This window comes from Notothenia rossii (genome assembly GCF_949606895.1).
Source record: "Notothenia rossii genome assembly, chromosome: 8".
NCBI lineage: Eukaryota > Metazoa > Chordata > Actinopteri > Perciformes > Nototheniidae > Notothenia > Notothenia rossii.
In genome coordinates, this window is record NC_136906.1 from 43,031,872 (window position 1) to 43,057,773 (window position 25,902).

At 47.4% G+C, this 25,902-nt stretch overlaps 2 protein-coding genes across 5 annotated transcripts in view; both read left to right on the top strand.

Moving 5' to 3' along the window:
- The window catches only part of enah (ENAH actin regulator), a 229,006-nt gene that overhangs the window by 88,574 nt on the left and 114,530 nt on the right, over window positions 1-25,902 (top strand). For all 4 annotated transcript variants that reach the window (XM_079642349.1, XM_079642348.1, XM_079642350.1 and 1 more), the window contains exon 3: window positions 1,885-2,062. In XM_079642349.1, coding sequence (XP_079498475.1) covers window positions 1,885-2,062 — 178 coding nt within the window. The remainder of the gene's footprint in view (window positions 1-1,884; window positions 2,063-25,902) is intronic.
- Window positions 14,562-22,782, top strand: LOC307014447 (uncharacterized protein). Its single transcript, XM_079642345.1, has 2 exons — window positions 14,562-22,492; window positions 22,711-22,782. Exon 1 carries the CDS (start codon window positions 18,915-18,917, stop codon window positions 22,206-22,208), a length of 3,294 nt encoding a protein of 1,097 aa, XP_079498471.1. The 5' UTR covers window positions 14,562-18,914; the 3' UTR covers window positions 22,209-22,492; window positions 22,711-22,782.

Sequence of the window (25,902 nt, forward strand, 5' to 3'; positions counted from 1 at the left end):
CTCATGCAGGAGACTGGACAGTTCAGCAGAAAACCAAGGATTGTCTCGTCCCTTTACTCTAAATGTACGCAGGGGTGCATGTCTATCTATAACTTCCATAAAACCAAGATACAAATAAGACCATGCAGTTTCTACATCAGCACACAGATCAATTTGACCCCAATCAAAACCAAACAGATCATGAACAAAACCCTGCTCCACAAAATGTTTTTTGTCTCTCTTACTGATAATGCGAGGTTTATCCTTTAGGAATTTTGTGTCCCTAATTGTGGCTACCACACAGTGATCACTCACATCATTTGCAAATACTATGGGGAATAATATGAGTATTTATGGGGAACATTAGTTAAAATTAAATCAATTAGGGAGGATTTATTTGGGAACTTAATGCTTGGGCGAGTAGGACTGTCTATAATCTGAGTAACATTCAGAGGGATACAAAGGTTTTTAAAATCCTCAGACACAGAAGTTAACCAGTCCCAATTAAAATGACCAAGCAGCACTATTTCCTTGTAGTCAAGTTGAGATAAAAGTTTTGCCAAAGAAGATAAAGAGTCCTTGACAGCTGAGGGGGGTCTGTAGCAGCCCACCACCATGACCTGTTGACCCTTTGCTACTTCGATATTTTAAATATTGGACTTAAATGCATCAATCTGGTGCACTTTGAGGGGGAAATAAAGAGGCTAGATCTATGGAAACACCTATAGGAAACAGAACTGTATACATTTAAATAATCATAAAATCATAAGAACATGGCCATAACCAATAAAATACCATATCCAATATAAAAATATTTATTATTCATGCATATTTTACAAATCACTCCCCCTTCAAATGGAAATATGTGTTTACATAAGTGGTGACCAAACCGTTTGAGACCCACAGAGAACTTAGACTCAGTTAAATATCTAAACACTCAGAGAGTCCTTCACCTCACCTGAGCTGTAATTATCAGTCTCTCAGTCTGACAGGAGAGGACTCTCCTCCACCTTGTTGATAGCTCATTATATCCGTTAGCGCCGCTAGCTAGCACCAAATGCTAACAACAACAATACACGTTACCGCTGTGCGCGCTTTCTTCCTCGCTCGCGCCACAAATACACACCCTCCCGAGCTTGAATGACACACAGATACCAATCGAGGGCATTAGTGTATGATCTGTATGAAAGTGGCCATGTCGGCAGGCCACATCATGTAGACAGCCAGTCACCCTCTGTGAGGCAGAGTCAGACCCACATTTGCGCAGCGTTGCGTTCACAATAAATACATAAAACATTTTTTTCCTCAGACCAGCAGGCCACTTAACAGGCCAGACCATCGGGAGGACCGGGAGGTTTCCCGATGGAAGGTTTCAGTCCGGACCTTATGCCTAGCACTAGCACCACCGGCTCCCTGCAGGTTTCAGTCCCTAAATAAGGCATGAGTGATTATGGGATTAATCCACATTACAAATTATTTTAAGGGATTTTAGCTATAGCAGATGAACATTTTCTTACATAATTTCCCAAACTTCACATTCAGTTCAAAATGTATTCTAAATTATGTGTGTTGAGAGGATCTGTTCTTGTGCAGGCCTAAAGGTAGTCTGAACAACTCTTTAGTTTCTGCTCGTCAGGTGAGAGTTGCATCAAGATGGAGAAATAGAGTGGTTGATGTAGTGGACAGCACTTGTTTTCAGGTCTGCATTTGTTTTGCCAAAAATGTCAGCCTTTCAACATGTCATCCAACTTCTGTCACATTAGGAAACATACACAGCATACAAAGCATTGTTCTTGGTTGCTCCTTTAATTAAGCTGCTGATTGTGTTCATGGACCATTTTTAGTCTCAAGGATGTTTCCACTTTTCTCCCTCTTTCACCCTGGCTCCCTGCTGGTTTTCTCCAGGTGGTGATAAACTGTGCCATTCCCAAGGGGCTGAAGTACAATCAGGCCACGCAGACCTTCCACCAGTGGAGAGACGCCCGGCAGGTCTATGGCCTCAACTTTGGCAGCAAGGAGGACGCCAATGTCTTTGCCAGTGCCATGATGCACGCCCTGGAGGTGCTCAACTCCCAGGACTCAGGTGGGGCTGCCTTTTTGTTACCGTGGAGCCACTCTCAAACGTGACGATGGTCTTGGGCAAGCAGAATATTTATTTTATCCTCGTACAGTGTTGGAAAGCAACATTACATCTACTCAAGTACTGTACTTATTTACAAAATGTGACAAACCAGAAAAGAAGCTATTAGGCTACATATTGTTTAGTAGTTCATTATTCGTAAATCAGGCATATTTAAGTAGACCTGAGAGATAATTCATATTTTGTCGGATAAAAACGCCGGGGGTGGCGCTCTTACGCTGTGTCCATGCTTTCGTCTTGGGAAAGGGGTCTTGGGTAAATCTCAAACTAAAATGTTAGCAGTAGTAGACGACGGCAGTGTGAGTGCTCATTAGAGCACTCTGTTGAAAAGGCTGCAAGTGTGATGTGATATCAGCATGATTTATTTATCGTCTCACGCACACACACACACACACACACACACACACACACACACACACACACACACACACACACACACACACACACACACACACACACACACACACACACACACACACACACACACACACACACACACACACACACACACACACACACACACACACACACACACACACACACGCCTGATACCATTTGTGTATGACAGTTTGATGGAAGTATAGAATGACCTTTATTATGTCCAGTGTTTCCCACAGTTCTGACATATACTTGTGGTGGTAGCCAGGAACGAGGGGGGGGGGAGGTGTGTGAACAAAACCTTGGGGTCCGAATGTAAACAAAGCTGTCCTCACCGCAGAATTCTCCACACGGCATGTTGTTGTTGTTCAGGAGACGTAGAGCGAGGGATCATTGTCCATCAGTTAATCGATCGCAGATGGCGTTGTGCTCGTGGACGGATACAAAAATAAATAAATGGGTCGCAAAATATATTTTGGCGGCCGTTAATATACCTGGGCGGCCCGCCCAAGTATAGTCTATGTGCGGGAAACCCTGATGTCTCATACAATGATTTTTTGCACCGATACATTGTTATACAAATTTGGTGCCAAATGTAACGTTATTTTTAACCACTTTGGAGTTCATTAAAATGGTCAAAGATGCCCTCAAATACCAAATTATGATACCAAAACAAACAGCACACCAGAGAAAGTAATTGCAACCATTGAATATCAAAATATTTATAGATTTCTGCATGAATTGCATTTTTGTGCAATTGGTTGACAGTTTGACGGTTGGGACACGTCTCAGATAGCTCCTGAGTGTCAGTGTGTCCTCTGTCCTCTGACAGCGTCAGTCTGTTTGTGGCTCACGTTTCATGAGTAGGCCTACTGCAGCTCATTTTAGACACCCAGGTCAAGTTTCCATTAATGGTCTCAGTACAATGACTCATCACATGAATACAGCATGGATTATTTTCTTAGAAAAAGTAAAAATACTAAGAACACAATGATTAAAGTATCCAAAGAATAAAGCTCTCTTACAGAATACAAGTGTGATATCATTATATATAACTGTGAGCATTCTGGCTCACACTAGGGTTAAAAATATACAAAGGAGAAAGTGGTTTGTGAAAAATAAAAAGTTTATTGCCACGGAGGGGGAATTTCACAAAAACAATAATTTATAATTAGCCCCGCTAGGTCCTGAGGCTGCTTGGGGTCCGTGGATCCTTCTCTCAGGATCCAGCCTACTGCAAGCGAGAGAGCAGAACCAGGTTAGCAGCATTAATACTGAGAGCCTAATTACCTGATTCTGCTCAGCTGTCTGGTCTCCGGCCGAGCCACTCCCATCACTCCAGCAGCTGGCGCCCCTTTCACACCAACGCGGTTCCCGTTCTAGCTCCGTGCTTGCGCTCTTCTGGTTCGGAACCGTTTTTTCTTTTCAGCCCCTGTTTTGTTCACACCACCCAGAGCCCGACTGGTGATACCGTGGCTGCGCCATGACGTCACCGTTTACATCGCTGATTTTCAGAGGTGGGACCAAGTCATTGTTTTGCAAGTCCGAGTCAAGTCTCAAGTCTTTGCGCTCAAGTCCAAGTCAAGTCTCAAGTCAGGATGGGCAAGTTCAAGTCAAGTCCAAGTAAAAACTTTGACAAAACGAGTCATAAACAAGTCATTATGTGCTTTTCACCAAATGTAATGACATCGATCAACAGAATAATACTTAATAATCCAACTGCTCTTTATTAGTCACATTAATAATTTAATAATCAATTTTCTCTCTGCTGGTAAAGTAACGTGTTTTCTTCTAATTTAAGAGGGATCAGTAAGGTAAGGCTACCGTGAAGGTTTGATTCAGAAGGAGTTTAATGTGCAAGATCCCTGATGTTGAGGTAACCAGAATGTTTATTTCCACTGTGTACAACATGTTATAAGGGACCCACAATCTATCTTTATGCAAGGGATAATGTGCAGCGAGGCAGTCTCTATGGGGAAAAGAACACCGGAATCTAGATCCCTCTGCAGTTGGTACTTTTAGTATATTTTGATGCTAATACTTTTGTACTTTTACTTGTAACATTTTGAATGCAGGACTTTTTATTGTAACCGAGTATTACACTCTGGTACTTTTACTCAATCCAATCTTCTCCCACCTCTGACAATAAATCCTGAGTGCCAAAAAAAGACCTGCTCTGAAGGTTATTTTCATTTTACAAATCCTGCCTCAGCTTTGCTTTCTCCAATTTCATTGAAATGCAGCCAGATGCTGCTTATTTTTTCGGTTTTCTCAAATTTCTTGACTTTGTCCGACGCGCTTGCATTTAAATCCGGCTCCCGTCGCTCTATGCTGCTGGCCTGTACCACTACACCTGCTGTACCCCCCACCCTTCTTTCACATAATGGTATGATCCTAGTGTGTCCTCGCATATGATTGGCCGCATGGTGGCCCAGCTAAATAAAGTCCCGCCCCTGCTTGCAAGGATTCTCAGCAAGAGTAGAAGCGGCTGGAGATTCTGCTCTCCCCCGACGGGAGTCTGCTCTTCTAGCGGCATCTTGCGATCGGCGTGTTGGAGACCCCTGAATTAAATTATCAAGTCACCTCAAGTCAGAAGGCTCAAGTCCAAGTCAAGTCCCAAGTCATTGGTGTTCAAGCCTAAGTCGAGTCGCAAGTGTTTTGTGATTTTGTCAAGTCGAGTCTCAAGTCATCAAATTGATGACTCGAGTCTGACTCGAGTCCAAGTCATGTGACTCGAGTCCACACCTCTGCTGATTTTCTCCGCAACGGCGCTCACAATAACAACAATGGGGGACTGCGTTGGGTCGATGATCGTGTTGTTAAATTAAATAACTACTTCTCAACCCTTATACTTTTCTCCAGAGTGCCGTGGTTCATTGTTTATTAATGTGTTTCATCGGCCTTTACCAACCGCTGCAGTGCCACCTGCTGTTTGGCATCACAACGCTGTTATGAAAGTTTATTTGGTATAAAATGGGTGATGTTAGCATAGCAACCGAAGTTAAACTGACAATCTTGACTACTTTTTGCTATCCTATTGTGGCATAAGCCGTTTTCTACAGGTAAATTTTACCGGCGTATTTTTCCTTATGATTCTACTTGTGATAGTAGGACATGACAACCTGTGCAGCCCATGTATTGATTCCATCCGATAGCTGCTATAATACAAACAAAACGTCTGCCTGCTCTCCACAATGATCAATGACAGCGAACGGATGGTCAAAGTAAGGTACAAATAAACAGAATCACACGAAGCCTGGTTAGTGTTGCCTGACTTTATAAAGGTTGATCCCGCCCCTGCCCTTGCCCCCGCCTCCGACGTAAGCGTGACGTATGCGGTTCTTGCTTCTAGACCAAATTTAGTTTGGAGCTTGGTAAGAACCGGTTTTCGGGGAAAAGAGCTGGCTCCGCTGCGGTGTGAACAGGAAAAACTGGTGCTTATCAGGCTCTAGCTCCGAACCGGCCCTGGAACCGCTTTGGTGCGAAAGGGGCATGACACAGCAGGGACACAGAGACAACTGAGACAGGAGGGACACTGAGACAGCAGGAACACTGAGACACTGACACACTGATGCCCCTTTTCCACCAAACCGGTTCCAGGGCCGGTTCTGGGATAGAGCCTGATTTAGCTCTGGTTCTTCCTGTTTCCACCACAGCGGAGCCGGCTCTAAGCACCGAAAACCGGTTCTTAGCTGGCCCCACTCGGCTTCCCGGCAAGAACCAATACTTCACCCTTACGTCGGAGGGGGCGAGATTAACCTGAGCAATAACAGTTAATGGCGAGTATGGCAAATACAAGTTGTAACAAGCAGTAGCGCTGAGCAAAGTGACTAGAACACGACCACACACTTATAAAAAAAAACACACGTTCTAAAGTCAGGCAACTCTAACCAGGCTTAGTGTGATTCTGTTTATTTGTACCTTACTTCGACCATCCGTTCGCTGTTATTGATCATTGTGGAGAGCAGGCAGACGTTTTGTATTATAGCAGCTATCGGATGGAATCAATACATGGGCTGCATAGGTTGTTATGTCCAACTATCACAAGTAGAATCATAATGAAACATACGCCGGTAAAATGTGCCTGTAGAAAACGGCTTATGCAACAATAGGATAGCAACAAGTAGGTTGATAGGTAGATTAGCTTTGGTTGCTATGCTAACATCACCCCTTTTATACCAGAGACACTTTCATAACAACGTTGTGATGCCAAACAGCGTCAATTATTACTGACACACATTCACTTACGGGGTGTGGGGGGATATTTATCAGCCGCTTGTGTGACAGTCAGACAGTGAATACTTTCCAGCGGACACTGCTGTGAGTTAATGGGAGACTAAACTCTGCCGTGAGTTAATGGGAGACTAAACTCCGGTGGACGAGCAGCACTACAGCGGTCGGTAAATGCCGAACCTGAGCCACATTAATAAAGAATGAACCACGGCACTCGTTGGAGAATTATAACGTTGGAGAAGGCGTTCTTTAATTTAATCTGTATGATTAAAATCAACACGATCATTGACCCGACCCATTCCCCCATTGTTGTTGTTGTGAGCAGTGATGCCAAGAAAGGGACGTAAACGACCAGTCGGGCTCTGAACGGTGGAAACACAAGTGGTGCTACAGAGAAGAATCAGTGAAGCACTAAAAAAGCACAAGAACGGATCTTGAACCAGAACCGGTTTGGTGGAAAAGGGGCATGAGACAGCAGGGACACTGAGACACTGAGACAGCAGGGACACTGAGACAGCAGGGACACAGAGACACTGAGACAGCAGGGACACTGAGACAGCAGGGACACAGGGACACTGAGACAGCAGGGACACTGAGACAGCAGGGACAAAGAGACACTGAGACAGCAGGAACACTGAGACAGCAGGGACACAGGGACACTGAGACAGAAGGGATCACCATCCAGAGTGAGTAGGAGTGAGTGTCAGTGATTATCTTCCGAATGACATGTGTCTTTGGGGTGTTTTTGGCGCAGTGGTTAGAGCGTTGGTCATCAGATCAAGGGGCGTTGGTGAACTCCAGTTTGAATCCCGCCTCGGCCGCCACTGCGTCAGGCCTTTGTGTCCTTGGGCAAGACACTTTACCCGCATTTGCTCCTGTGGGTAATGTCCACAGTAATGACTCTTACATGTCTAATATGTGTAATGTGTAATTGTAAAGTGCTTTGAGCACCTGGAAAAGCGCTCTAATAAAAAAATGTAATGCATTATTATTATTATTATTATTATTTGCACCCGGCTGTTCTTCAGGTTAAAGGGCTGCTTAACCATGAGTCAGTAACCATGGGAACCCCTGGCTCTTGTTCACTGAGGATCTGAGGACCTCTAAGGTCTTTGGAAATTTGATCTCAATGTTTTTCGATCAAGGTTTATTTATATAGCCCAATATCACAAATGTTAAATTTGTCTCAGTGCACTTCACAGTTTGTACAGAATATCAGTATGACAATACAAGGAAACACCTCCAGAGAAAACCCACAGTTTGAAAATAAGTCGGCCCCCCCAACACAAATAGTCAGGCTCAGTGGCGGCGCCAGATATTTATTTTGGGGTGCTGTGGGGTAGCTTGACGTTTCATAGAGGGTGCTCAAACATTTAGGGTTTCCCATTAATATACCGGTCGCTACAGTGGAATGTTCTACTGCATCAATCCCCACGCATACAGATGTTGCGCCTCGTTTCGGATGCCTACCCGTGCGGGTCCCTGACCTGCACGGGGCGGGCCCCTGCTGAAAAGGAAAACCACCCGCAGGACTTGATACGACCCCTTGATAAATAAATATAATTATAATGAATCCAGCTGCAATGGATCATGAATCAACCAGGGGGAGCCGTGATTGAAAGCCACACTGGAACTCATGTGAAATAAACAGCTGATAGATCGCAGGTATCTGATATAGCGGATATTTGTTAAGATATGTCACGGATAGGATCATATTCTGTGCTAAATAAGAGACATGTAATCATTTACTAAACATCACCATGTTTTTATTTAACAAAATAATGTTGTTTAATTCACGTTGGCGTAAGTACAAAACCATCGCTATGTTTTTAGATCAGGAAATGCAGCCCGGCTCAAACAAACGATTTTCAATCATCATCCTCACGATCATTTAATGTATCATATTGTAGCGATCTGCATTTATTGTTCAAGTGTTCTGTTAACTGTTTGTGTCAGGCTTCTGTGAGGAGAGCAGGTAGGGGCGGGGTTGGGGAGCAGAGGGTTTGGTGTGTGTGTGTGTCTGTGTGGGCGCGTGGAGGTGAGTGAGAGGTTGGCGCGAGAGGAGAGAGAGTGAGAAAGGACGGATGAGAGCCGTTGGTTGTTAATAAACCTGTTTAACTTGAGAACGCTTCACTCGTCATTCCGACACGTCCGGGTGGACGTTACATTGGTGTCAGAAGTAAAACAAAAAACAAAAAAAAACAGAGTTTTATCCGCTAATCGCCGGTAGCCGCAGCTAGCACTGACTCGGCTAACGTTAGCTCTGCTTCATCGGCCGGTAAATAATGGAAGCACAGATGAACCGGACCGGAGCTCGTCCGAAAGTCAAGGAGGAGATGGATGGCTTATGGCGTGACTCAGAAGACAATTTATGGCGTGAATTAAATGCTGCTGCCGGTTTCGACTCGGCCGGCGGGAAGCGGCACGTCGGCGCAGGGACCTCCCCCGGGAGTGGCGCGGCGCCGGTTGTAAACAATGATGGCGGCGCCCGGCTCCAAGTTAAAACACCGAAATACAACGGTAAAGCCGACTGGGAAGCCTTCCATGCCCAATTTGAACTGTTATCACGGGCTGTGGGCTGGTCTGAGGACAATAAGGCGCTCCAGCTGGCCCTGTGTATTACAGATGAAGCTTTATCCTGTTTGCTACTGCTCAGCCCGGCTGAAAGAACTGACTATGGGGCCTTGGTTGGGGCTCTGAAGCGGCGGTTTGGACAATGCAGCCAGCCTGGGGTGCTGCGTTCGGAGCTGTCAAGCAGACAGAGACAGCCGGGTGAGCCGCTCCGCATATTGGCTAATGACATTGAAACCCTGGCGAGAAGGGCATACAGCCACATGTCCCCTGAGGTGCAGAGCGAGCTGGCTAGGGACCAGTTTATCCGGGCCATAACCCCCAGGGAGCTGCACGTCCAGACACAACTGGCACATCCCCGCTCTCTGCAGGAAGCACTGGAGCTGGCGTTGGAGAGAGAGGTTGTAGGAGGGGCGGCAGAGAGCACGCACACGGGAGGCGGCCCGGTTGTGAGAACGGTGAGACAGGAGGAGCCAGGACAAGAGAAACCAGCATGGGCGGCTGAGTTGACTGAGCTAATCCGTGCTATGGCACTGCAATCGCCGCAGGGCAGCAACCGTCCTCGTCGGGGTCCTCTGGTGTGTTTGGGGTGCGGCCAGGTCGGCCATATTAGCACAAGGTGCCCCATGAATGCTGATATTCAGGGAAACGCCCCCGGGTCTGTGTAAATGGGACGTCACAGACCCCCGCCGTTGGGTCCCATCCTGCCTGGTCTCCAGTGGACAGAGCCCAGCTGCACGGAGGGGGGAGCGGGGCTCCGCTTCCCCCAGAAGCAAACGACATCGCAGAGTCTGTGAGGGTGGTGGGCTGGACTCACGCGGGGGATTTCTGCCATGTCCCCGTCACCCTGGCAGGGGCCCCATGGACGGCCCTTGTTGACACCGGCTCCACAGCGACACTGATGAGACCGGACGTGGTCCCAGCGGGGACACGGTTGACACCCACTCTGGTGAAACTGCGAACAGTAACCGGTGAGCTAGCCCCTATGCTTGGGAGAGGGGTGGTGGTTATACAGGTGGGGGGGCTGTCAGTGTCTGTTAAGGTGTGGGTTGCGGCAGTACAGGACTCCTGCATATTAGGACTTGACTTTCTGCGGGTTGCACGCTGTGTGCTAGACCTGGGGAGGAACACGCTGGCCTTTCCAGGGGGTCCCACAGTTGAAATGGTGCACCCCACACTTGCCACGACACCACACCCACCTACATCAAGAGTGACTGAAACACTTCCCCCACCCCAAACCCCCCCCCCCTGCAGCCATGCCCCCTGTCATCAATGCTAACCCCAGCCCCAACCCCACACCCCGTACTCCAGTTGATGTACGGCCCCCGGCCCCGGAACAACAACCTGCAGCTCTAAAGGGGGACAGACGGGCGGCAGTGAAGGAGGTGTGGAAACGCAGCTGTGATGACTTAAAACCCGAGCAGCGGGAGGAACTGTGGCAAGTGCTGTGGGAGTTTAAGGACATTTTTGCTCTGACAGAAGAGGAAGTGGGCCTGACACACCTGGTGCAGCACGATATCGACACGGGCGATGCACGGCCCGTCAAGACACGCCCCCGCCGCCTTCCCCTGGCCCATCAGACAGCAGCAGACAGCGCTATTGATGAGATGCTGTCAGCTGGCATTATTGAGCCCTCTGACAGCCCCTGGGCCTCGGGGGTTGTGATGGTCAATAAGAAGAAGAGTTCAAAGATGAGGTTTTGTGTGGACTACAGACCGCTGAACAGTGTGACCAAGAAAGACTCATACCCGCTGCCCCGCATAGATGAGTGTTTGGACTTGGTGTCTGGCTCATCCTGGTTCTCCTCTTTAGACCTGCGCAGCGGGTATTGGCAAGTTCCCCTCAGCCCAGAAGCCAGACCAAAGACAGCTTTTTGCACTGGGAGGGGGCTGTGGCAGTTTCAAGTCCTCTCCTTTGGCCTGTGCAACGCTCCGGCCACGTTTGAGCGGCTGATGGAAAGGGTGCTCGCTGACGTTCCCCGACAGGAGTGCCTGGTCTACCTGGACGATATCCTGGTCCATGGTAGCTCCTTCCAGGCGGCTTTAGGAGCCCTGCGGCGGGTTCTACAGAGGATAGCAGCAGCGGGGTTGAAGCTCCACCCCGACAAGTGCTGTTTCTTGAGGAGAGAGTTGGAGTTCCTGGGGCACCGAGTCGGAGGAGAGGGCATCAGCACGCTGGAGGAGAAGGTGCGGGCAGTAAAGGACTGGCCAGCCCCCATCAATCGGCGGGAGCTGAAGAGCTTCATTGGGTTAGCGTCGTACTACAGGCGGTTCGTGCGTGGCTTCTCTTGCATAGCTGCACCCCTGTTCCGCCTGCAACAGAAAGACTGTGAGTTTGCTTGGACTCCAGAGTGTGAGCTGGCCTTCAGCTCTTTAAAGAAGGCCTTGACGGAGTCTCCCATCCTCACTCCCCCAGACCTCAGCCTACCGTTCGTCCTGGATACGGACGCCAGTGACGTCGGGATGGGGGCGGTGTTGAGCCAGGTGGGGCCTGGGGGGGGAAAAGTGGTGGCGTATTTCAGCAAAACCTTCAACAAAGCTGAACGGCGCTATTGTGTGACACGCAGAGAGTTGCTGGCAATTGTGAGAGCAATCAGCCATTTCAGGTACTACCTGTGTGGCCTGTCCTTCACAGTGAGGACTGACCACGCAGCCCTCCAGTGGCTGATGTCCTTCAAGGAGCCCGAGGGACAGATTGCATGCTGGCTAGAAGGACTGGCGCCGTACGTCTTCACAGTGGAGCACAGGGCGGGGGTTCGCCATACCAACGCTGACGCCCTGTCCCGGCGCCCCTGTGCTCCCAGCGGCTGTCGGTACTGTGAAAAGAGAGAGGACCAAGAAAAGGAGCTCTGTGCAGAGGAGGAGCGAGACCACAGGCATAAACCAGCCGAGCCGGTCTGCAGAGGTGCACGGATCATCGACTCACCCGAATGGAGAGCGCGGCAGGAAGAGGATGCTGACCTACAGCCAGTGCTGAGGTGGGTGGAGTCAGGACAAAAGCCACTGTGGAATGAAGTTGCTGGGTGCTCGCTTGCCACCAAAGGACTGGTTGCAAAGTTTGAGGCTCTCCGGACGAAGGATGGAGTGCTGCAGAGAGCCTGGAAAGAGCCTGCAACGGGGGTCTCCAAAACCTTGCGTCGACTCCGCCAAAGCTGTTACTGGGGCCAGCTCAGGAGAGATGTTGAGGACTTCTGCCGCCGCTGCGACCTTTGTACGGCGTACAAAGGTCCCACTGATCAGTCACGTGCCCAGCTTCAGCAGCTAGCGGTGGGGGCCCCGATGGAGAGGGTGGCGGTGGACATAATGGGCCCATTCCCGTGCACAGAGAAGGGGAACCGTTACGTCCTGGCCGCCATGGACTATTTTACAAAATGGCCAGAGGCGTATGCTATACCAGACCAGGAGGCAGTGACCGTTGCAGGTGCCCTGGTGGAGGGCATGTTTGCCAGATTTGGAGCGGCCGAGGTCATTCACAGCGACCAAGGAAGAAACTTTGAGTCGAGGGTGTTCGCCGCTATGTGTGACCGGCTGGGCATGCAAAAGACGCGGACTACTCCTCTGCACCCACAGAGTGACGGACTGGTCGAACGGTTCAATAGTACTCTGGGAAAACAACTCGCTATCCTCACCGCGGAGCATCAGCGTGATTGGGACATGCACCTCCCTCTTGTTCTTTGGGCCTACAGATCGACTGTGCAGGAGTCCACCTCATGCACACCGGCCCTGCTCATGCTGGGGCGAGAGCTGCGGACACCAGCAGAAATGGCTTTTGGCCGACCCCCCGACACACCAGCGGTTCCTCCGGGACCGGAATATGCCAGGAGGCTCCAGGATAGAATGGAGTCAGCACATGCCTTTGCCCGCGATCAGCTGCAGAAGGCGGGCATGAGACAGAAAAGAAACTATGACACAAGGGCTAGAGGGGGGGACTTCAAGGCCGGGGACCTGGTGTGGGTGTATAGTCCAAGAAGAAAGAAGGGCCGGTGCCCTAAGTTGGACTGTCACTGGGTGGGCCCTTGTGAGGTGCTGAAAAAGCTGGGAGAGGTGGTCTATAGGGTCCAGCTGCCGCCTAGAGGGAGACGGGTGGCCCTCCACAGGGACCGGCTGGCCCCATACAGAGGCGATGCACATCCGCGGCCTAGACCCCCAGCATCGTCTAGGAGAAACCAGACAGTCACTTCCCCCGATTCACTGACTGAGTCCCCTGCTGACCCCCCACATTAACCCCCACCCCCAAACTCACCCCCTGTTCCGGGACAGGATGTTCCAAGCCGGCAAGCGCAGCCGCCTGTGTTCACTCCAAGGCGGCCTCAGAGACCAAGAAGAGCCCCGGGCCACCTCAGAGACTTTTTATGCATTCCCTCGGGGCGAGGGACTTAGTAAGGGGGGGGCAATGTAGCGATCTGCATTTATTGTTCAAGTGTTCTGTTAACTGTTTGTGTCAGGCTTCTGTGAGGAGAGCAGGTAGGGGCGGGGTTGGGGAGCAGAGGGTTTGGTGTGTGTGTGTCTGTGTGGGCGCGTGCAGGGGAGTGAGAGGTTGGCGCGAGAGGAGAGAGAGTGAGAAAGGACGGATGAGAGCCGTTGGTTGTTAATAAACCTGTTTAACTTGAGAACACTTCACTCGTCATTCCAACACGTCCGGGTGGACGTTACAATATATTCACTTTATATCATCGTATCTCCGTGTTTACTGGGTCTTTTTGCATGAAACAAAGACTGGCATATCGTTTCAAGCCAGTACGTTCGACAAAAACACACGGCAATGTTGTTCTGACTGTTGTTTTTATGCGGCACCGGCTTGAACAGGTCATGTGATCTGATCACGCCGGCGTGACGGTCGACTCCAAAGGGTTAATATTACATAAATATAAATATTGTTACAACTTGTATTTAGAAATACTCTGTTGTACTTATTGATGCATAAATGTGTTCATCCATTCAATGTGGCATCTGCTATAATGGGGTTAATGTATGATATTACTTAATAATACAATACATTAGAATATATGATATGATAATTACATTTGAGTTTTATTCATTTCTTATTTTATAGTTTCTCATTATTATTATTTTTATCGCTCATCTTATTTTTGATTTTATTAATCTGTGCTATCCTGTTTTTCACTCTCACTACTGTGTAAAAACACCCCAACAATATTACAAAAAATATACTGCATGAAGCAAACTATATACTTTATTTGATCTAAAATATTAATATTTTTCCATTATAGTAGCCTGTGAAAACCATAACAAATAAGTGATTAAATGCTACAGTATTCAGCAAACACAACTACAGAGCTGCAAACATTGCAAACAGACTAAGTTCTACAATACCCAGTTGTCTTTGTGTATTTGTGAATGAAGCGCCATCTCATGGTTAAATCCTGTAATTGAACAAATGGAGAATTTTGGCAACGCCCTCTAGCAATTTGGCAACACCCCCAGCCACTGGCATCCGCTGGGTTTTTGACTGGGACACACCCATGTGAGTCCTATCTGGAGTGCTACATCTGTACACAGTGTGACAGTTACAATGAAGGCTCGATAATCAGCTCATGGCATATAGGTGTAAGCAGGGGTAAAGTGCTATTTTTATAGGTGGTGTGTGGACCTCACATAGGGGGGTCCGGGGGCAAGCTCCCCTGGGAAGATTTATTTTGAAATATTGAAGTCAAAAGCATCAATCTGGTGCACTTTAAGAGCAAAATGAAGAGATCTATGGATACATCTCTCAACACCCATTAGAAACAGTACTGTAAGCAGATTTACTTTTTCTTTATGGATATTTTACAAATCACCCTTTTAAACTTTATTCTTGTTTTACTGTCATATAGTATTTCATACCTGTTTTTCATTTATTCTCTTATTTTTTTATAACTATAATGATCATATAAACGTGTGCCTCGGAAATAATTGTTTACATTAATGGTGACCAAAATGTTTAAGACCCACTGAGATAACTTAGACTAAAGTAAACTATCTAAACACTCAGAGAGTCCTTTAGTTCACTGAGCCTCTCATTCTGACAGGAGAGGACTCTCCCTTCACCTTGTTGTTGAAAAAACTCTTTATATCCGTTAGCGTAGCTCGCTAGCACCAGAAGCTAACAAAAATACGATCTCCGGTACCGGTGCGCTCTCTCTCTCTCTCTCGCGCGCCCCCGACTTTGGGAACCACTGGGCTACACTATAAGTGCACAACCACAACGTGTCGCCCTCATCATTTATATTACATCATCTCACATAATATTAAATCAAATATTCACTTATCTGTCAGCTTCCTGTGGAATCGTGCACTTACAGTGCATACTGTCTGCTTAAGTGTTATTTCACAGGTGGTATCATACTTCTAAGTATGCTGTTCTGTCCTTGATCTGTGTTTTTTGGTGTATATCTGTTATGTATGTGTTTCTTGGCTGTGTTTTGGCACCACCTTGTGGTGGCTGGTTGACACTGCTGCTTGCTTGTGGTTTATTGGATTCCTGTTGCTAGGAGAACAAATTTGTTTGTTTCCGATTGTGCTCCACGTGTAGCTTGGATTGTTTCATGAACGGACATCTGCTCTCCATGGGCTGTGCTTCGTATTTCCCGCTGGTTCACGCATCGTCTTTGAGTGTTATTGTCCGACTTAATGGAAATATGTTGTATGCAAATGTTTATGTTTGTAGGAATGCAGTGAGTATTCCTTGCGGCTAAGCTACTAGCAGCTAGGCTGGTTAGCCTCTCAGTTTGTGCACCGTAGCTCATTGTGTGAAGTATTCTGTTATATTTTAGCTCGTCAGTCGGGCAGTCAATAATAAACTGTTATGTCTGTATTGTCTTTACAGTTTCACCAAGTAAAGAGACTTCAGTAAAACTGACAACTGCGCTGGAGTTTTCTTTCAAATGGTTTAACTGGATGGATAGCTAGCTCAGTGCTAGTGAGACCCTTACAGTGAAAAGACGGCATTAAAGCCAGCTCCGGGGACGGAGACAGGCTTCCTACGGAGCGACACCAAGAGCTAAGTGGCTAACTCAGTGCATATGTCCAGCCTTCACGCCAGCTTATATCTTCATCCACGTTATTAAATTCACAACCCAGCCATTATGGACGAAAATGAAAACATGAATAAAATAAGTGTAAACGCACACTCTGTGCACACACGTGCGTTGCGCTCATCATCCAGCTCAAAGGCTAATTTAGCACTGGCTATGGCTATGGCAAGGGCTGAAGCAGCACAGGCTAGAACATCACACTCTAAGCAGGAAATTGAGCTAAAAGTTGAGCAAGCACGCATTCAAGCTTCTCTTGATGCATTACAGGAAGAAAAAGAGAAAGATGCTGCCATAGCTGATGTAAAAATGTTGCAGGCTGGTTTACTAGAGCTTGATGTTGAAGAGGCCAGCAGAAGATCTAATCCAGTGTCTCAACACTTTAAGTACCAGCGCACCGCTGCTTATGTGAAAGAGCAAACCAGCAGCATAGGTGGATCTCCTAGCAAAATTATTGACATTGTTGCCCCCATAGGCCCACACCTAAATGAACCACCACAACATAGTAAAGGAGAGGATGTTAAGCCTACACAGTCCTACTCACTTAAAGGCCTTGCTCAAACACAAGCTGCTGTTTCTACCCAAACTACGCCTCAACACACACTAACGGCTCCTCGACCTGGTACACCAGCATGGCCGTGGACTCTCAATAAGCAGTCTCCATTCTCTGCTTATCAGCCTAACCAACGCCCTATGAAGCCAGTTACCACAACCCTCAAACCACTAACAATCTGGCTAAATATCTTGCCCGCAGTAACTTAGTGACATCAGGCCTCACAACATTCAACGATCAACCAATGAATTATTGGGCTTGGAAAACGTCCTTCCTAAGTGCTATTGCTGTTCCGGATCTGTCTGTTGTAGAAGAACTCGACCTGCTCTGTAAATATCTGGGAAAAGAGTCATCAGATCAGGCGAGGAGAATCAAGGCCGTCAACATCAGACACCCCGATGCTGGACTAACGATGGCCTGGGAGAGGCTTGAGGAAATATACGGCTCACCTGAGGTTATTGAAAAGGCTCTCTTTGACAAGCTGGAAAGCTTCCCCAAACTGACTAACAAAGACCCAAAACGACTCAGAGAGTTAGCAGACCTGCTGCTAGAGCTTGAGGCTGCTAAGAGAGATGGCTCAATCCCAGGTCTATCATATTTGGATACTTCCAGAGGGGTTAAGCCCATCATCGAAAAACTCCCATACAACATCCAAGAAAAGTGGATATCCTATGGTTCAAGATACAAACGTGATCATCATGTCAGTTTCCCACCTTTCTCTGTCTTTGCAGACTTTGTTCGTACAGAGGCAAAAGCTCATACTGATCCCAGCTTCAACCTCTCCACGACAGTTCATATGGAGAAAAATAGTACGTGGGAGAAATCCACGAAGATGCCTGTATCTGTTCACAGGACACAAGTGTCGTCTACCGACAGATATGAAAGCAGAGAGGATAAGAAGCTGACAGACCCAAACAACCATTGTCCTCTACATAATAATCCACACCCTCTGAAGAACTGCAGAAGCTTTAGAGAAAAGAGTCTAGAGGAGCGCAAACAGCTCTTAAAGGAACATTCCTTCTCTCCGGTGCTGCTCCTCTACTGGTCATCTCGCCAGAAACTGCACGGCTGAGGTGAAATGTATAGAATGTGGAAGCACGGGTCACATGTCAGCACTACACCCAGGACCAGCAGTATGGAAACCTAAGCCCTCTCCTCCCTCTTCAGAGCACTGCGGGGAGGAAGACAAAGCAGACCATCAGGTCACATCAAGGTGCACACAAGTGTGTGGTGAAGGTGTTAGCGCACGAGCATGCTCAAAAATATGCCTTGTAAGTGTGTATCCAGCTGGTCGCCCGGAAGAGGCCAAGAAAATGTATGCAATACTGGACGAGCAGAGTAATCGTTCCTTGGCACGCTCTGAGTTCTTCAATGTTTTCAAAATCACAGGGCCTTCCTTCCCTTACACACTGAAAACATGCGCTGGATTAACTCAGACAACAGGAAGAAGAGCTAGTGGGTTCACAGTGGAATCAGCAGACAAAAAGTTAAGCTTTCCTTTGCCTAAACTTTTAGAGTGCAACCAAGTTCTCAACAACCGCTCCGAAGTCCCTACGCCAAATGCAGCTCATCAGCATGCTCACCTGAAGTGCATCGCCGACGAAATACCACCTCTCGATCCTAATGCTGACATACTTCTCTTGCTGGGCAGAGACATTCTCAGGGTCCAAAAGGTCCGTGAGCAGATAAGTGGTCCAGACAACGCACCGTTCGCCCAAAGGCTGGACCTGGGATGGGTTGTCGTTGGTGACGTGTGTCTAGCAGGTGCTCACAAACCACTAGAGGTGAACAGTTACAAGACGTCTATCTTGGAGAATGGTCGTACTAGCCATCTGCAGCCATGCAACAACCAAATCAAGGTAAGATAAATCTTCAATCAAGCCCCTGACTACACACATCATTCAGCACTGACCTCTAAGTTCAGCACAGCAACACATGATGCAGACAGTCTGGGTCAAACCATCTTCACGCGAACTGCCAACGACCACAAACTAGCACCATCCGTAGAAGATACGAAGTTTCTTAAGATCATGGAAGCAGAGTTTCATCAAGACAGCTCGAAGAGCTGGGTGGGACCACTACCTTTCCGGCTACCAAGACAGAAGCTGCCTAACAATAGGAAACAAGCACAAGATCGTCTTAACTCATTGAGATGCACACTGGAAAAACGGCCACAGATGAAAGCCCATTTTCTAGAGTTCATGGCAAACATGATCGGCAAAAGACACGCAGAGACCGCACTGCCCGTGAAACCAGGACAAGAGTGCTGGTATCTGCCGCTGTTTGGTGTGTATCATCCCAAAAAGCCAGATAAGATTCGTGTGGTCTTTGACTCCAGTGCACAATTTGAAGGAGTGTCACTCAACGAGGTTCTGCTCACAGGCCCTGACCTGAATAACGGCTTGGTTGGGCTGCTAATGAGGTTCAGGAAGGAACAGGTTGCTATCACTGCTGATATAGAACACATGTTCCACTGCTTTGTTGTAAAAGAGGACCACAGAGACTTTCTGCGCTTCCTCTGGTACAGAAACAACGACCCCACCAGTGATATAGTGGAGTACAGGATGCGGGTCCACCTCTTCGGGAACAGTCCCTCTCCAGCTGTGGCCATTTATGGTTCACGGAGAGCAGCTAAAGAAGCAGAGACCAACTATGGCAGTGACGCAAGAAGCCTTGTTGACCGTGAGTTTTACGTCGATGACGTCCTGAAGTCCTTCAACACCGAAGAAGAAGCCATCAGTGTACTCGGCCGAGCGCAGAAAATGCTTGCAGCCTCTAATATCAGGTTGCACAAAGTCACATCAAACCGCCCAACAGTCATCAAAGCATTCCCACCTGAGGATTGTTCCAAGGATGTTGGAAACCTAGACCTCTTTACCGATGAGCTTCCTACCCAACGAAGCCTCGGTCTGTCCTGGAACATGTGCACAGATGCCTTCACGTTTCAGATTGCAAATGACCAGAAGCCGTTTACTCGCAGAGGAGTGCTGTCTGCAGTTAACAGTCTCTACGACCCCCTTGGGTTCCTTGCACCAGTAACAGTACGCGGGAAACAAATACTCCGAAAGCTCACCGTGCAAGCAGACGACTGGGATGCGCCACTCCCCAAAGACATGGAGCTCGACTGGACTACATGGAAGGAGTCTCTACAAGACTTACAAGAACTCCATATACCACGCCCGTATGCACCCGTTTCTACTGCAGGTGCTAAAACAAGAGAACTCTGTGTTTTCGGAGACGCTTCAGTGACAGCAATCGCAGCAGTGGCCTATATCAAGATGACCAGCCATGAAGGCCAAACCGAGGTAGGCTTCATCTTTGGGAAGACAAAGTTGGCTCCCCAGCCCGGACACACTATTCCAAGACTTGAACTGTGTGCGGCTGTGCTCGCAGTAGAGATTGCCGAGTTGATAGTTGCAGAGATAGATGTAGCATTCGACAACATCACATATTACACAGACAGCAAAGTTGTGCTAGGCTACATCCACAACCAGTCGAGGAGATTTTATGTCTTCGTGCACAACAGGGTCCAACGCATTCATCAGTCACCATGTCTTGGCCAGTGGAAATACGTGCGTACAGACCTCAATCCAGCAGACATCGGGTCCAGATCTGTGTCGCCAGCTCTCCTAAACAGTACAACGTGGCTCACAGAACCAGCCTTTCTCAAGGATGCATCCATGCATCCTCCTAAGTTGGAAGAGACTTATGACCTCATCAACCCTGTTCTTGACTCTGAGGTTCGTCCTGAAGTGAAAACAAGTTTGACATGTGTCACCAGAGATGTGGTACACCCTCAACGATTCGAACGCTTTTCAAAGTACATCACTCTTGTCACAGCAGTAGCACGCTTGATCCATGTAGCTCGCTCTTTCTCCCGTTCTGTTAACGGCAAGTGTCATAGGTGGCACATCTGCCATCCAACAGAGGACGAGCTGACAAAGGCCAAGGTGTGCATCGTGAAGAGCGTCCAGTACGAGAGTTATGCAGAGGAGCTCAAATGTTTGAGATCAGGATCTAACATTGCTTCGTCTAGCAGCTTGTGGAAGTTGCATCCTGTAGTGGGGGAGGAAGGACTCCTAAGAATAGGAGGCCGCATACATCACTCAAGTCTGAGCTCAGACGAAGCTCACCCCATAATCATTCCCGGCCAACACCATCTGGCAACGCTGCTGGTCCATCACCATCACCAGGCAGTGAAGCACCAAGGAAGGCACTTCACAGAAGGAGCTGTCCGAGCTGCAGGGTTCTGGTTGGTAGGAGCAAAGCGCAGTATCAGCAGTGTGCTCTTCAAATGTGTAACCTGCCGGAAGCTGAGAGGAAGGACAGAACATCAACAGATGTCAGATCTACCAGCCAAACGACTGCAAGTAGCACCTCCTTTCACCTACGTAGGTGTCGACGTCTTCGGGCCATGGGAAGTTGCCTCACGACGCACAAGAAGAGGACATTCAAACTCAAAAAGATGGGCAGTGATGTTCTCATGTATGTGTACAAGGGCAGTACATATCGAATTCATTGAAACAATGAGTGCCGGCAGCTTCATTAATGCCTTAAGGAGATTCTTTGCTATCAGGGGCCCAGCAAAAGAAATACGGTCTGACTGTGGCACTAACTTCGTCGGCGCTTCTCGAGAGTTGCAAATGAAGACTACAGATCCCAGTGGCAACAACGTGGAGAAGTACCTGAGCACGCAGAACTGCACATGGGTGTTCAACCCGCCACATGCGTCCCACATGGGTGGGGCATGGGAACAGATGATTGGCATCGCTCGTTGCATTCTTGACTATCTGCTGCTCGAACAGAAGAAGTCTTCTTTGACGCATGAAGTTCTGGTTACGCTCATGGCTGAGGTGACAGCAGTCATCAATGCTAGACCTCTCATTCCAGTATCTTCAGATCCAAAGTCACCTCTCATCCTCACCCCAGCAATGCTCCTGACCCTCAAAACAGGCTCTACACCACCTCCTCCAGGTAACTTTGAAGAGGCAGACCTCTTTAAAGAGCAGTGGAAGCAAGTTCAGAGCCTGGCGGACACCTTTTGGAGTAGATGGAGAAAAGAATATCTCAAGACTCTGCAGTTTCGTCACAAGTGGCAGTCTAAGAGGTCAAACCTTCAAGAGGGGGACATTGTTCTCCTGAAAGACAATCAGGCTCAGAGAAACGAATGGCCTATGGCCACCATCACAAAGACATTCCCAGGAAGGGATGGACTGGTTCGTAAGATCGAGGTAGAGATCTCCAAGGACAAGACCAAAAGGATCTTTTCTCGTCCTGTTACAGAAAGGGTCCTGCTTCTGTCTCCAAAGACTGATTCTTGTTGATTGATCTGGGGTTTAAAAACCCCAGGCAGGGAGTGTTCTGTCCTTGATGTGTGTTTTTTGTTGTATATCTGTTATGTATGTGTTTCTTGGCTGTGTTTTGGCACCACCTTGTGGTGGCTGGTTGACACTGCTGCTTGCTAGTGGTTTATTGGATTCCTGTTGCTAGGAGAACGAACTTGTTTGTTTCCGAGTGCGCTCCACGTGTAGCTTGGATTGTTTTCATGAACGGACATCTGCTCTCCATGGGCTGTGCTTCGTATTTCCCGCTGGTTCACGCATCGTCTGTGAGTGTTATTGTCCGACTTAATGGAAATATGTTGTATGCAAATGTTTATGTTTGTAGGAATGCATTGAGTATTCCTTGCAGCTAAGCTACTAGCGGCTAGGCTGGTTAGCCTCTCAGTTTGTGCACCGTAGCTCATTGTGTGAAGTATTCTGTTATATTTTGTCTCGTCAGTCGGGCAGTCAATAATAAACTGTTATGTCTGTATTGTCTTTACAGTTTCACCAAGTAAAGAGACTTCAGTAAAACTGACAACTGCGCTGGAGTTTTCTTTCAAATGGTTTAACTGGATGGATAGCTAGCTCAGTGCTAGTGTGACCCTTACATATGCAGTGAGTGTTTTTTTAAGATATGAATAAACAAAGGCACACACATGCAGGGGAGGTGCGGGGCATAAGAGAACATGTAAAAGATCAAAACAAATAAAATATGCACATTAGATTATGCTTAGTTAAAAGACTACAATAAACCACCACTGTTTTAAATATATGAAAATGAGCCTAATATTTATTTTGATATTTCTATCTTATGTTCTACAAAATGCATTATAAACAACACATTAAGTTGGCAAACACTCAAATTAAGTTAAAGTCGTAAGACCGCTTTGCGACATCACGATTGTTAGGGTTAGTTAAGCCAGATAACTCCAGATATCCAGGGTCTGCTCAACTGGCTTAGTAGTACAGGCTACCTGAAATAAAGGTTCAACTTTAATATTAAAGTGTTCGTCAAGACTGACTATGCCTATGCACAATGCCATGGACAAAGAAATATCCAGTGAAGGAAATAAGTATTTGATCCCTTGCAGATTTTGTAAGTTTGCCCACTTGCAAAGAAATTAACAGTCTATCATTTTAATGGTAGGTTTATTTTAACAGTGAGAGTAAAATATCAGAAAGAAAATCCAGAAATAGACATTATATAAAAGATAACAATAGATTTGCATTTAACTGTGGGAAATAAGTATTTGATCCCCTTGCAGAACATGTACTTGGTGGAGAAGCCCCCACACACAGAGGTCAGACACTTCTTGTAGCTGGTCTCCAGGTCTGTGCACATCTCAGGAAGGATGCTGGTCAACTCCTCTCTGAAGATCCTCTCCAATCCTTCAGGTTTTGAGGCTGATGCTTGGCCTCTGGAAGCTTCAGCTCCCTCCACAGATTTTCTATGGGATTAAGGTCCAGAGACTGGCTAGGCCCCTCCCTCACCTGAAAGTGCTTCTTCTTTAGCCACTCCCGTGTTGCCTTGGCCATATGTTCAGGGTCATTGTCCTGCTGGAAGACCCTTCCATGACCCATGTTCAGTGTCCTGGCTGAGGGAAGGAGGCTATCGGCCAAGATGTTTTGGTCCATGGCCCCGTACATCCTCTCCTCGGTGCAGGGAAGTGGTCCTGTGCCCTTAGCAGAGAAACACCACCAAAGCATGATGTTTCCACCTCCATGCCTGATGGTGGGGATGGTGTTCTGGGGTTATAGTCAGCATCTCTCTTCCTCCAAACAGGGCGTGTCGAGTTGATGCCAAAGATCTCGATGTTGGTCTCATCTGACCACATCACCTTCTCCCAAGCCTTCTCTGAATCATTCAGATGTTCATTGTCAAACTTCAGACGGGCCTTTCATGTTCTTCTTGAGCAGGGGGGGGCCTTCAGGCACTGCAGGGTTTGATCCATTATGGTGTAGTGTGTTAGCAATACTTTTCTTGGTGACTGTGGTCCCAGCTGCCTTGAGATCATTAACAAGTTCCTCCCGTGTAGTTCTTGGCTGATACTTCACCTTTCTTATGATCATCAATACCCTATGGGGCGAGATCTTGTGTGGAGCCCCAGACCGAGTGTGAATGATGCTGATTTTGTTTTTCTTCTATTTCCAAAAGATCGCACCAACAGTTGTCTCCTCCTCACCAAGCTGCTTTCATATGGTCTTGCAGCCAGTCCCAGCCTTGTGCAGGTCTACAATCTTGTCCCTGAGCCATTTGGTTGGATGACTGGATGTTTCACGTTTTATATCAGCATTCTTCTAATCGTATGCATAGGCCTACAGGAAAGTTATTCAATTGACTAATTTAACACAAATGCAAACACATATTGGAAGGTCTTACCTTTACTTTTAATAGACTCCAGTCTCCTGTCCTTCTAGACCAAGATGTCAGTGACTTGGTTGTAGAAGTCCTTTTTCTTATTTGCTTTCCTGTCCCTAGTATACTGTATCTTGTAGCATGCAACATTAGCTGCCTAAATCTCTGAGTTACGGCCCCTACACACGGCGGCGTGCGTTGTCGCTTGCCGGCAGGGGGGGCTGAAACTCGACCAACAATCAATCACATGAATCTCCCACCCCAGACACACAAGCACGCGGTTTGATTGGCTAGAGCTTGTACTGGCATATGATTCGATTGGCTGACGCCTCCATCGAGGCGTCAAAAGTAGAACATTGCCCTACTTTTGCAGCGAGCACCGCGAGAGAAGCTACGCTTTGCTCCCACAATGCAGTTCGGCGAATCGTGACGTAACCCCATTCAAAGTGAATGGGCAGAAGCGTTGACGCGGCAACGCACGCCGCCGTGTGTAGGGGCCGTTACAGGTCTGGTTTTGTGCAAAAGCCACAAGCGTAAGCACTAAACGATTGTATGCCCAGTTAGTGTCAGTAACATTTGTTACTAATAGAAATACTTACAAGTTAAAGATCTATGTCTGGTGGACAAACTGTGTAATGGTGACATCATTTCTACATTGGCTCAAACCTAGTTCTGCTTTCTGTTACTCATCTGCCAACATATTCCCAGAGACTGATACATCTGCAGTACACTGATGCCTGCTTCTAAGTGAGATACAACGTTTATTATTTTGTCTAGAGTATGAAAGGATAGTTGGTACTTGAAAAAAAAGTTCCTGCCATAATGCTATGTGCCAGCCAACTGCTCACCACAAAGACCAAGGCAGAGCCACACCTTGTCTGCAACACCTCGTTTCTGCCATTGGCCCAAGTGAAGCTTTGATGGAGATCTGTGTGCTACAGTTCTGGGAAAATGTTGCATTAAATAAACGTGACTCCCTCCGCATTTGGACGCTAACCTCTGAGATTATCTGCTTCCATCAATTCTAATCATTTCATGAGCTACAGCAGCGTTTCTCAAAGTGTGGGGCGCGCCCCACCAGTGGGGCGCAGAGATGTGATAGGTGGGTCACGAAATCCCCCCAAAAATCTTTTGGAAAAATATATATCTTTTTTCACACTGGTGGAATATCAAAACAACGGCCCGCCCGGGGTGCAAAAAGCATCAATGAAAGCGACCCTCTACCACACAAAACAACACCTGTAAATAACCCAATTTGTGTTCTTTGAAATTGAAAAGGATATTGCATTGTGTTTGTTACTTTCGTTGCAGTTGTATGTCTTAAGTGTAATTTGGCAA

Excerpts from the sequence above, each read along its gene's own strand:
- LOC307014447 (XM_079642345.1), top strand. The coding sequence starts at position 18,915 with ATGGAAGCAGAGTTTCATCAAGACAGCTCGAAGAGCTGGGTGGGACCA.